This window comes from Euleptes europaea, chromosome 3, assembly GCF_029931775.1.
Source record: "Euleptes europaea isolate rEulEur1 chromosome 3, rEulEur1.hap1, whole genome shotgun sequence".
NCBI lineage: Eukaryota > Metazoa > Chordata > Lepidosauria > Squamata > Sphaerodactylidae > Euleptes > Euleptes europaea.
Window position 1 is genome coordinate 9,755,015 of NC_079314.1, and position 12,063 is coordinate 9,767,077.

Consider the following 12,063-nt stretch of genomic DNA (forward strand, 5'->3'; position numbering starts at 1 on the left):
AGGCATCTGACCTGACCTTCCGGCAGAGGGCAGAACAGCCGCAGCTGGCTCTGCGGTGTCGCCAGAGCCCAGGAGGCAGAACTGACTCTGGCCAGACGCCCTTTTCCAGGTTTCTGAGTGAGGTTTCGGTTGAATAAAAGAGTGTTTTTGTAAATTTGAGCGCCTTTAAGTCTGCCTGGCACTGGGACTGGGGATACTGAGATCACTCAGGTTTAGGCTGTAGGTTCAAAGGATGGAAAACGACCACATTTTGACACAGGTGGGGTTAATTCGGGGGGGGGGGGCGCTCCCAAAGTTTTTTGCCCCTGCCTGGTCCCCCCACACATGCCCTGAGAGAGACAGAATGCACCATCTAATTCCAGCTATCTTTATTGGGGGGTGTCAGGATTGTTGTCTCAATGCCTGTCAAACTGTATATTCTTGAGTACCTCACAGGCATAGCCCCCAGTTGCAGAAATAGAATAAATAGTGACTTTGGACAGTTAACAGCAGCCAAGATTTTTTTTTGGGGGGGGGAGTAAGAGAGAAGAGTGCAAATTAGTTGATTATGTGCAAAATGTTGAAGGCAGCCAGGAGGGCTATGGAGTCCTCTGCTGGGTGTTTCCCCTCTCCTTTCCTGAGAATCAGCCACGTGCAGCAGTCGAGGGCTTCTTCCCAGTCTCGCTCCTTGCAGGCTGGAGGCGAAGGCGCAACTGACTCCAGCCGGTGAGGAAACTAGCAGCCGAGCCGCGCTGCGGGCACTGTTGCCCCTGAAACCAGGTGCAAAGGCGGAGCGGGCAAAGAGGGGGGAGAAGCTTGATCTCTGGCCCAGCTGCCGGTGGCAAGGCAAAGGTAGGGGACCGGCCACCCCATCCTAGGGGGAGCTTCTCTGCGTGAGGTTCTGGGTACTGGAGCTCAGGCTGCGTGCGCTGGTCAGAGGCCGGCTGGGCCGCTGCAAGGGAAATAACAGGCCAGCGGCTTCAGCGGGGCCCTCGGCTCCCAAGTTTCTAGTCCTCAACGTTTTGTCAGCTGGGACTGCCTCAGTGGGCTGCCTGAACCCCAACCCTCCCTCCTACCAGTTCTGCCCTCCTCTTGGGGGAGGGACGTTGCTTTGCCCTGCAGCCCACATTTCTCAAGCAGTGCTGAGCAATGTGCTGTGTCCCTCGGTTCAGGGCCGGTGCCAGCATACTCTCTGGTGGGGCAGCTGCCAGGGCCCGGGGCTTCTGGTGGAGTCCACTGCTGCCTACCGCCCCCCCTCCAGCATGCTATTTCCCTCCCTGCTCCCTTATGTGAGCTTCACCAGCCACACAGCCAACTGCACACATTGCCCGGTGCCATCGGGAAGGACTGCGGGCAGCGGGAGGGCGTGTGAGCAGGGCAGGGGACGGACACACAAGCAGGACACCTGGGGGGGGGGGTCCCTGGGAACTCTCTGCCCAGGGCCCCTCAACATCTGAAACCAGCCCCGCCTCAGCTTAAACAATTTCAGCTCTAGCAAAATATCTTGGGCATGGAGTCCTGCACACTCTCTGGAGCAAAGCCATCTTGGAAATAGTGGGAGGGGCACTGGATGAAGTGACTGCTGCCCTCCCCCAAACACTCCTACTGCTTTTCCAGAAACAGCCTCTCCTCTGCCCCATACTCACTGTGGGGGACACAGCAGCAGCTGGACTTTCGCCTACATGCAGGACGTTGAGGGAGGTGGCCCGCTTCAACCTGCCAAAGAGACGACCCCCCACATGTGATGCTTGTTATCTCCAGGGAAGGCTGACCCTTGGGGAAGGCCCAGACTCGGGCTGCCAGCTACTGACCCTGGGGGTGGGGGCAGGGGGCCCCGTCGGACCCCATCTCCTTTAAGCTTGGAGACCAGCTTCTCACTGCCGCGTTTGATCGACTCACGGAACCGGGAGAAGGAACTGCTGCGTCTGAGGTGGCCCAGAGCCCCCTGGGAAAAGAGGGACACATAAGAACATAAGAAAGGCCCTGCTGGGTCAGACCAAGGCCCATCAAGTCCGGCAGTCTGTTCACACAGTGGCCAACCAGGGGCCACTAGGAAGCACACAAGCAAGACGACTGCATCAGCATTGTCCTGCCGGTGTTCCACAGTACCTCATAGGCATGCTCCTCTGATATACGAGAGAATAAGTTATGCACCATAACTAGTATCCATTTTGACTAGTAGCCATAGATAGTCCTGTCCTCCATAAACATGTTCACTCCCCACTTAAAGCCTTCCAGGTTGGCAGCCATCACCACATCCTGAGGCAGGGAGTTCCACAATTTTAACTGCACAGAGAAGGGACACACAGGGAAGGGGCTGAGCTGCTGCTGGAGGGAGCCAACTAGCAGGCATGAAGACCCCCCTTCCAAGCCCAAGATTGTGCTGCTTCCATTACGGCTAATGTATCCCACCCCCCACCTCCATCCTCGAAGCAGCTCCCCTCCAGGCCCTTACCGGGTCTTGGTGGCCGTCTCTTCCCGCTCGTGTTCTGCTCTCATCTGAACAAATGGGGTGGGGGAGGCAGAAAAGGAAGTCAGAGGTCTTTGGGGAGGGCCGGTTCCTCCCCCAGACTCCTCTGCAAGAAGGCAGCTCCAGCCCTTCTCGGAGGGGGTGGGCAGCTGGGCCATGAGAGGCCCGTCCAAGGGAGGCAGGCAGGGCCCTTACCTCCCCGCCTGGTGGCCAGCTCCTGGTCGTGTGAGGACAGAATCTCCTTGTACAGCTCCTCTGCCTGCTCGTACTTGCCTTGTTTCACGTACGCGTTAGCCTGGCAAGGCAAAAAGAAGGCTGGCAGATTTCCTACCTCTTCCCTCCATGAGGTATAGCAAGTTGCTTACAGTTCATTAAGGTGGAACACACACACACACACCATGCCAGGGAGGCATGCAGGGCCTTTACTCTGAGCACTCTCAAAGCAGCTAAGATGAACTACGGGTCCTGCTGTACTTTCACCCTTGCAGTATTTTGTCCGCAGAAAAGAGTAGGAGTCCAGTAGCACCTTAAAGACTAACAAAATTTCTGGCAGGGTGTGAGCTTTCCTGAGCCACAGGTCCCTTCTTCAGATACAACTAGAATGTGATTCCATCTATCTCTGTCTTCAGCAGGTTTTTTAAATCTAATTCTTGAGGTTTCCCCTTGCTGTTGTATTTTATATTGTCTGATTTTACACTACTGGAAGAGCCTCTTGAGGAGATGTTCGGCCAAAACCAGTAGGAGGTAGATATCTTAAAACAACACAACAAGTGATGATCGTCTTATAATAAACGTTTTAACAAAGAGAACTTGAACTCATAACTGTGTAACTGGTAACTACCTCTAAACAAATCCAAGCCAACAAGTTACCTCCTTGCTGGACGACTCAGCTGAGGATTTATAGCCTATGTTCAACCTACCTTTCTTCCAAACTGGAACCACCACACAAGAATCCTTGCACGGGATATATGAACATAAAAAACAGAAAAATAACTAAAAACACAGAGGGCCAGAGCAGATGTGAAACTGCCTTATACTGAATCAGACCATTGGTCCATCAAAGTCAGTATTAAGAACATAAAAGCCCTGCTGGATCAGACCCAGGTCCATCAGGTTCAGCAGTCTGTTCACACAGTGGCCAACCAGGTGCCTCTAGGAAGCCCACAAGCAAGGCAACTGCAGCAGCACCATCCTGCCTGTATTGTTTACTCAGACCAGTAGCGGCTCTCCAGGGTCTCAGGCGGAGGTCTTCCACATCACCTACTTGCCTGGTCCCTTTAACTGGAGATGCCGGGGATTGAACCTGGGACCTTCTGCATGCCAAGCAGATGCTCTACCAATGAACAACTGAGGACTTTCACATCACCTACTTGCCTGGTCCCTTTAACTGGAGATGCCAGGGATTGAACCTGGGACCTTCTGCATGCCAAGCAGATGCTCTACAAACTGAGCCCTAGCCGTCTCCTTGGTTCCCCCTGGCCTTACCAGGTTGTTCTTGGTCTTGGCTACGTTGGGGTCATTGGGGCCCAGCTGGGTCTGGTAGATGCAGAGAGCCCTCTGGTAGTATCGCTCCACTTCCTCGAATTTGCCCTGGTTCTGGCACAAGAGGGCCAGGTTGTTCAGCTGCTTGGCCACATCTGGGTGATCCATGCCCAACACCTGGCCCAGGGAGAAAGGACACAGAATTCAGGAAGGGGGCTCTCTTCAGCTCCCTCTCCTCTCAATCCTGAGCCAAACTACAGCTGATCGGGGAGGTAAATAAGTAGACTTGTGCGTACCCAGCAGGCCTTGCTCTGTGCAACAGATACGGTACTCTAGCCTGCTATGCCTTCCTACAACCCTTACAAAACCCACAGCAAGCTCCCACAACCCTGAATAATTTAGCAACATTTTAGAGCACCTTTGGAGGTACTGTGGACATTCAAATGGAATACTTTTTCCACACTTCCACATTAAAAGAACTGGGTGTGTGTGTGGAAGGTGGAGTCAAATTGCTGTTGACTCATGGCGACCCCATAGGGTTTCCAAGGCAAGAGAGATTCAGAGGTGGTCTACCATTGCCTGCCCCTGGACAGCAACCCCAGACACCCTTGGTGGTCTCCCCATTCCAAGTCCCAACCCTGCTTAGCTTCCGACATCCGATGAGATTGGCCCTAGCCTGGGTGACGCACCCATCTGTCAATCAGACTGCCTGGTCAGATGCCCTCATTTTTAACTGGGTTCACAAGACAGTTTGCCAACAGAGCTTTGTGAATCTCCTGCTTGTGTGACTGCATCTTTCTTTCCCCCTGTTCTTAGACTGAGGTCTTGAACAATAAAACCATAAATCTTAAATAAGACCCATCTCTAAAAACAGTACCCTTCGTTGCTTCTCTGCGCCTCCAAAAAACGAGCAACAAAATAAGTATGCTGAGGGTCAGAGTTGTCTAAGAGGAACTGAACCTTTTGCTCCGAAGTTGCTTGAGAAGATGTGGACCATTTGTTAAATCATGGTATAATCCATTTTAGCCTAAAGTGGTACATGTAAGGACAATGCAAAAGGATATGTATCAAGGAGTCCACTGACTGAAGAGGGCAGGGAGACAGCCGGTCTGAAAAAGGGATCTTTAGCATACGGCTGAGCAAAACCATTGAAAAGGGGCAATTAAATCTTGAATGCTTAAAAATTCTACATAACCTTGGACTAACCAGAGAATCCAGATAGGAAGGAAGATTACCTTTAGATAACAGGCCCAGGGTACCCTGTCCTCCAAGCATTAAAATGAGTGTAACTCTTATCTCTAGCATAGATCAATTTGGCCACATTTATCTACAGAAGATGAGTAAAGGTCTTCCGACTTCAAATTTACATGTGACTGCATCAGGCCCAGGAAAAATTTGGCCCCGAGTTCCAAAAACCAGCATCCATAGAATCCTGGCTTTTACTTTTAACAACCGAAGCAAATTTATCAGCTTTGGGTTCAAGAGGGCACCGGCTACATCTGGTGACTGATCTGTCTGTCATGGGGGGCTATGGTGCCCTTCAAGGCCCCTCCTCCCCACCAACAAGACTCACGAGCAAACGGTCACATAGAACTCATCTGCTCTGGCCCCGGGAAGGAGGCGACTGCATTTTCTTCCGCTCACAACACGCACAATGCCTCTTGCCCGAGAAGGGCTTTTACCTTCTCACGGATCTCCAGGGCCCGTTTGCATAACGGTTCTGCCTCTGTGTATTTCCCACGTTTGCCGTACAGCACCGCCAGGTTGTTGAGGGTGGCAGCCACCTGCCAGGAAGGAAGAGGAGACCAGTCAGGCTGGGGGCTCCCAACCTTTCTGAGCCTGCAGGCACCTTTGGAATCCTGACGTGGCACGGTGGGCACAGACACAAAACGCTGCCCCAGCTTACCTTCAGTCACTCAGTTGCAGATCCTTGTGCCGTGGTGGCAGCAGCTGCCAAAGCAACGTTTTTAAAAATCCGCACATCTCCAATGGCCAATGAGAAACCATGCTGGGCAAAATCTATTACCTGGCCCTACTAGGGTTGCCAACCTCCAGGTACTATCTGGAGGTCTCCTGCTATTACAACTGATCTCCAGCCGATAGAGATCATTTTCCCTGGAGAAAATGGCTGCTTTGGCAATTGGACTCTATGGCATTGAAGCCCCTCCCTTCCCTAAAACCCACCCTCCTCAGGCTCTGCTGGTGGCGAAGAGGGACCTGGCAACCCTAGGCCCTACCCAGTTTCTTAAGCGACTTGGCAGGCTCTTAGAAAGGTGTCAATGGGTGCCACAGTGCCCAAGGGCATCACGTTAGGGACCCCTGGGTTAGGCAAACCTTGCCTCACAATCCTTCAGATAAAGATGACCTTTGTCCTTGTTGTGTTCGAGAGCACCCACTGAGATGATTGTTCTAAGGAGACCCTTCCTTTCTGAAATCATCACCAGGGCTACCCGCTGCCCTCCAGCACTCACCGCAGGGTGCTCCACCCCCAAGGTCTGTTCCCGAATGTCGAGGGCATCGTTCAGTAGATCGGTCGCTTCCTTGTACTTGTTTTGGTCCCTGCGGTGCAAGCAGAAGCCTCGGGTAATAAGCAGACACGCCTCAATCGCTGCCTGCCAAAGGAAGCCTCAGGAGGAGGCCGTCACACGGGGGGCACCCCCGGATCTCTTGAATGGGGGCAGGAGGTGGCGGAGAGCAGCTCCCCCACTGCACACGGCAGCCCCTGGCAGCAGGAAAAAGTCTGGAGGTTTGGACCACTGCTCCTGTCCCTTTGTGTTCCTTGCTGCCTAGAATTTTTGAGAACCCAAACCAGTAGGCAGAGCCCTGTATTTTGCCACTGAGTAATGCCAAGTGCTTTCTACATAACTGCCCAGTATGAGCCCAGGGCATGATGCTTTGGTCAGTCTAACTCCATCATGGCTGCCCTGACTGGCAGCGGCTCTCCTTCGTCTCAGGCAGAGAAAGGCCTTTCCCCACACCCGCTGACAGACAGGTTGTGGGCATTTGAACCCAAATCTCGCCAGTATGAGAGCCAGTGTGGTGTAGTGGTTAGGAGTGGTGGTTTGGAGTGGTGGACTCTAATCTGGAGAACTGGGTTTGATTCCCCACTCCTCCACGTGAAGCCTGCTGGGTGACCTTGGGCTAGTCATGGTTCTCTTAGAGCTCTCTCAGCCCCACCTACCTCACAAGGTGTGGGGCTGAGAGAGCTCCAAGAGAACTGTGAATAGCCCAAGGCCACCCAGCTGGCTTTATGTGGAGGAGTGGGGAAACCAACACGGTTCACCAGATTCGTCCGCTGCTCATGTGGAGGAGTGGGGAATCGAACCTGGTTCTCAAGATCAGAGTCCACCACCAGCTACCCTCTGGAACTCATCTAAGGGGAGGTGCCCCCCTCCTCACAGCCATCTCTCACATTCCAGGCTGCTGATGTGGGAAGGGATGAAGAGGGAACCTCTCTCTCTTGAATAGTGCGGGTATCTGCTGAAGTCAAGATGGGGATGGGTGGAATTCTGTTCATGCTTATGTTCCTAAAATCTTTAAACATGGGTTGGCGAACCCCCCTCCCTCCGAGGGCCATCAGGGGAGGGGCCGTGGCTCAATGGAAGAGCCTCTGCTTGGTATGCAGAAGGTTCCAGGTTCAATCCCTGGCATCTCCAGTTAAAAAAGGATTAGATAGAAAATGATGGGAGAGCAGCTGCCAGACTGAGTAGACAATACTGACTGATGGACTGAGGGTCTGTGTCAGTAGAAGGCAGCTTCTGGTGTTCGTGTGTGCCTGTGCCCCTCTGCCCAGTTCAGTGCTGCCTTCCCAAACTCCCCAGGGAAGCAGCTTCGTAGGGCCGTGAGAATCGCAGGGCGAAGAGCTTGAGCCCTTCCTGGCGCAAGGCATCTCACCGATACACCAGGGCCAAGATGTTCAGCATGGTGGCCACATCCGGGTGGCTGTGTCCGGAGCTCTTCTCCAGGTCTTCCAGCGCCTGCTTGCAGAGGGGGACGGCCACCTCGTAGCGCCCCTGAGAGGCGTACTGGATGACCAAGTTGTGCAGGGTCCGGAGGCGTGCAGGGATCTCGTAACCGCCTTGCTGAGCTGCCGTGCTTGGACTCTGTCTCCCTGGGGAAAGAGACACCCGAAGGCTGATGGAAACAGAGCCCCAAAACCTCTGGGCTCCCAGAGGGGGATTATCATCTTGGCACCCAGAAGACTTCTAAATCTTCACAGGTGTATAGCAGAGAAATGCTGGGGGAGGGAGGGTTCACCCCTCCCGTTGCTACAGGGTTGCCAACTCCAGGTTGGGAAATTCCTGGAGATTTGAGGGTGGAGCCTGGGGCGGGCAGGGTTCGAAGAGGGGCGGGACCTTGGTGGGATATAATGCCATTGCCTCCCCGCTCCAAAGCAACCATTTTCTCCAAGGGAACTGAACTCTGCAGTCTGGAGATCAGTTGTAATTCCAGGAGATCTCCACTCGCCAGATGGAGGCTGGCCACCCTACTGAATGCTCTAAGCCAGAGACATTCCCAGTCACGAGGGGAGAGGTGGCGCGGAGCGGCAAGCTGTCCCTCTCCTTTGTCACTCAGAAACAGGGTTAGCGGAGAGGCCGGATTAATGGTGGATCACGGCAGTCCAGCTCCTCCCAGACATTCTCTCGCTGACCCCAGGGTCAGCGTGCTTAGAGAGACTCAGCAGCCAGAGGGAAGGGGGACCGGCCTCCGGCAGTGAAGGAGGCACCAGACAAAGCCACAGCTGAGCATTCAAGCCCCGCTGCTCCTTTTTTATTCCGTGTTTCTCACTCCAGCTTATGGGGGGGGCGGTTTTCTGGGGCTTCTCCTCTGGCTCTCCCTTACTTACCCTGGCTGATCTCCCACCCCCTCCAGAGTCAGATCCCCCTTGCCCACCACAGTCTATTTCAGTGATGGCGAACCTTTTAGAGACCAAGTGCCCAAACTGCAACCCAAAACCCACTTATTTATTGCAAAGTGCCAACATTGCAATTTAACCTGAATACTGAGGTTTCCTCCCAGCTCGGCAAGGGGGGGGCGCAGGGAGTCCAGGGAAGGGGGGGCAGCTTTGAAGGGCTCCACGCTGCCTGCAGGCAGCGGCGGGGAGTCCAGGGAAGAAGGGGAGCGGCTTTGAAGGGCCCTGCGCTCCCTTCAAAGCCCCCGCCGCCCCCGTGCGTGCCCACAGAGAGGGCTCGGCGTGCCAGACTTGGCACGCGTGCCATAGGTTCGCCAACACGGGTCTATTTGGACTGGCAGCAGCTCTCCAGGGTCTCAGGCTGAGATGCAGCTTTCCCAGCAAACACTCCCGGAGCCCCCTGAATGCGGAGCTGCTGCAGACTGCACCGGGGCATTCTGCGTGCAAGCCGCGGTTCTCGTACCAGGCCACAGTCTCCCAGTCTCAACTGGTGTGGACCCAGACCTATCCCTTGCGCGGCTCACCTCCTGCAACCAACCCAACAACATGGCGGATAAATCCTGGTCTCTCTGATGTGCCACCTGATTTCTCTGCAATTGATCGTTTCCGCTAAAAAACCCAACAACCTAGATTTGCAGAGCCGCTGCCAGTCAGTGTAGGCAATACCTAGCAAAGCAGGCTCAGGGTCAGACTCAGTACACGGCAGCTTCGGATGGTCCCCATTTCACACTTGGGCAGGCTTAGTTTCACTGCCACCTCCGCCTGACCTGAACTCTCAGCGCTTACAATGCAAGGCCTCCCTTCAGGGATGACAACCGGACCGCCGTTCCCAGTTCCCACCTCTGCAAAGAGCGTCCCCACCCCAAGGTGTCCCTGCGCCCCACAGACGCACCATGTCTCTGGTCCTCGTCTTCGCTGGGGAAAAGGGAAAAGAAGTTGTTCCTCTTGTCATCCAAATCATCCTTTTCTGCCTGCAAAGAGACAGCGGAACAGGGAAGAGCACAGCCCTAGGCATCCTTCATTGCAGTTTAAAAAAAAAATCAAATTTCTGCACTTTATGATTGCAGAGCAAAGCTTGCAGACGCAAAAGCCACATCAAGGTCCCCGTTTTCCAAAACCTTTCGCTTCCCCAAGATCAGACAACCCCCCTTTTTAAAAACTCTGTATATTGACATCAGAGACCAGTCCCCAAACACTGGGAACTTCATCAGTTCCCAGACTCAGCCCTGAGACACGTCAGAAGAAAGCAAGGGCTCCTGAGCATGTGCAAAGAGTCCCGTGAGACTATGAGGAGCTCCTGCTCCCCTGCTCCCCTGCCCCGCCCCCTGGAGGAGAGGGAAGGCCAAGGGGGTCCCGCCCCTCACCTGGTCCTCTTTGGGGTCGTACTGTTTGAGCTGGTTCAGGAACTCCAGGTGCTTCTTCTCCTCCTCCAGCTGGGCCACGGTCGCCTCACTGTGCTGCAGCCGCAGCTGGGTGACGCCCTGCTCCTCCCGCAGCCAGAGGTTCTCCTGGCGGAGCCGCTTCACCTGGGCCCGCAGCTTCTGCTTCTCGGCCTCCAGGGCTTCGATGTGCGAAGACAGGGCAATCAGCATCTGGGGGGCAGAGGAGGAGGGCACTGGGTGGCATCCTGCCGCCAGGTCAAGGGGCGGGTCTCTTCCCAGCTCACAGCTGCTTCCCCAGCACTTATTCAAGGATTAAAACATTTCTACCCTGCCTCTCCTTGTGGTTATGAAAATAGTTAAAGACTTTCCCAGAGAAACCCCAAAATAAAACAGCAAACCCCCAACCTCTTCCCCCTTCACCGGCTGCTCTGCCTTCCAGCCCCACATCTTCGCCACCCCCTGAAAACACCAGACTCCTCCCAGCCAGTCCAGCGTGAGAGCTTTCCTTCCCTGGTGAAACCGAGAAGACAAAACTGACCACATGGCCTGCCCCTGAACAGACAGAAAGCCTGTGAGCGCTCTGTGATGTCACAGCAGCTCGGCCAATAGCTGCGGTTGCTATTGCAGCCAGCTTCCACCCTGCCGGTACCTGAGCTTCCGCAATGCCCAGCTCAATCCCCTCCAGGCTCTTCCAGACCAGGTTGTGTTTCTCCTCCAGCAGCTCCAGGGCCTGCAAGTCCACGGCCTCCGTGTCCACAGCTGCTGCAGCCGCCTCCTCTCTCGCGCTCCAGAGCTGCCGCTCCTTCCGCAAGGCCTCCTGGAGTCGCTGGTGGATGCTCATGTTCTCGCTCCGCAGGGCTTCCAAGCCCTTCACCACCTGCTGCGTGTTGACAATGATGCCCTCACCCGTCATCCGCTCCGACTGGTCATCTCCAGCTTCCACCATGATGGACATGGCGTGGAAATCTCACCCCAGGCAGAGAAGGAAACGTCCGGGCGTGCCGGGAACGGTGTCTTCCACTTGCCGCTTCTAAAGGGAGACAGAAAGGTGCCGGCGTCAACCCTGGCTGGAGGAAGGATTGTGCCCTTTTAGGAGGAAGCCTTTCCCCTAATCCCAGATGGGAGGGTAAGGCACTCTGTACATGCTCAGCAACACCACTGGCTATCTCAGTCCTCTGGACTTTAAAACCAGGCTAAACTCTGCTCTCTTTTGATGCAGGATTTATGGATTTAGACTTAACATCATTGTGAGGTACGCATTGGGGAGGGGGTCATCTTTCCCCCCTCCCATTGCTTTTTCACGCTTTATTGTTAAAAAATTAATCTTATGCAGCCATTTTGAAAATAAATTTCGGAAGTCCTTTAGAGCTCTGGCTGTAATTTTATTACAAGTTTGGACACACAGTAGACCTCCCCCCCAAAAAAACCCCCTAACAGCAACATCATAAACTAGATGAGAGAATCTGGAGCACCTGGGGGAGGTGGTGGTGGGAGGGGGCTTGAAAGCTGCCTCTCTCTCGCTGTTTGGGACGGTTGCGTGCCGGAAGCCTGCTGCTCATCCTTGGCACCCTCCAAAACCAGTCCCGCCAGCCTGACGCATCCAGCACGGCATGCAGCAACCTGTTTGGTGCGCAGGCAGAGCCCTCCCTGCATGAATATATATGTATATATATATATATTTCTCTCTCTCTCTCTCTCTCTCTCTCTCACACACACACACACACACATCACTGGATATGCACCAAGCATCTCGACATCAGGATCATTCCTGTTCAGCCTCAGCACGCAATGGGGACCCCATCACCCCAACTGCTACAAACTCTGCTTCTTGTTTTGTT

The 12,063-nt window shown here is 54.3% G+C and overlaps 1 protein-coding gene across 1 annotated transcript; it reads right to left on the reverse strand.

Annotated features, from left to right (window-relative positions):
• Positions 1 to 623: 623 nt before the first annotated feature.
• KLC3 (kinesin light chain 3) lies at positions 624 to 11,180 on the reverse strand. Its single transcript, XM_056846313.1, has 12 exons — positions 10,989 to 11,180; positions 10,875 to 10,955; positions 10,208 to 10,435; positions 9,728 to 9,805; positions 7,826 to 8,034; positions 6,403 to 6,490; positions 5,614 to 5,715; positions 3,935 to 4,108; positions 2,634 to 2,744; positions 1,791 to 1,924; positions 1,622 to 1,695; positions 624 to 931 (listed from the first exon to the last, which is right to left on the reverse strand). Exons 1-12 carry the CDS (start codon positions 11,178 to 11,180, stop codon positions 624 to 626), a joined length of 1,779 nt encoding a protein of 592 aa, XP_056702291.1.
• Between the last annotated feature and the right edge of the window lie 883 nt (positions 11,181 to 12,063).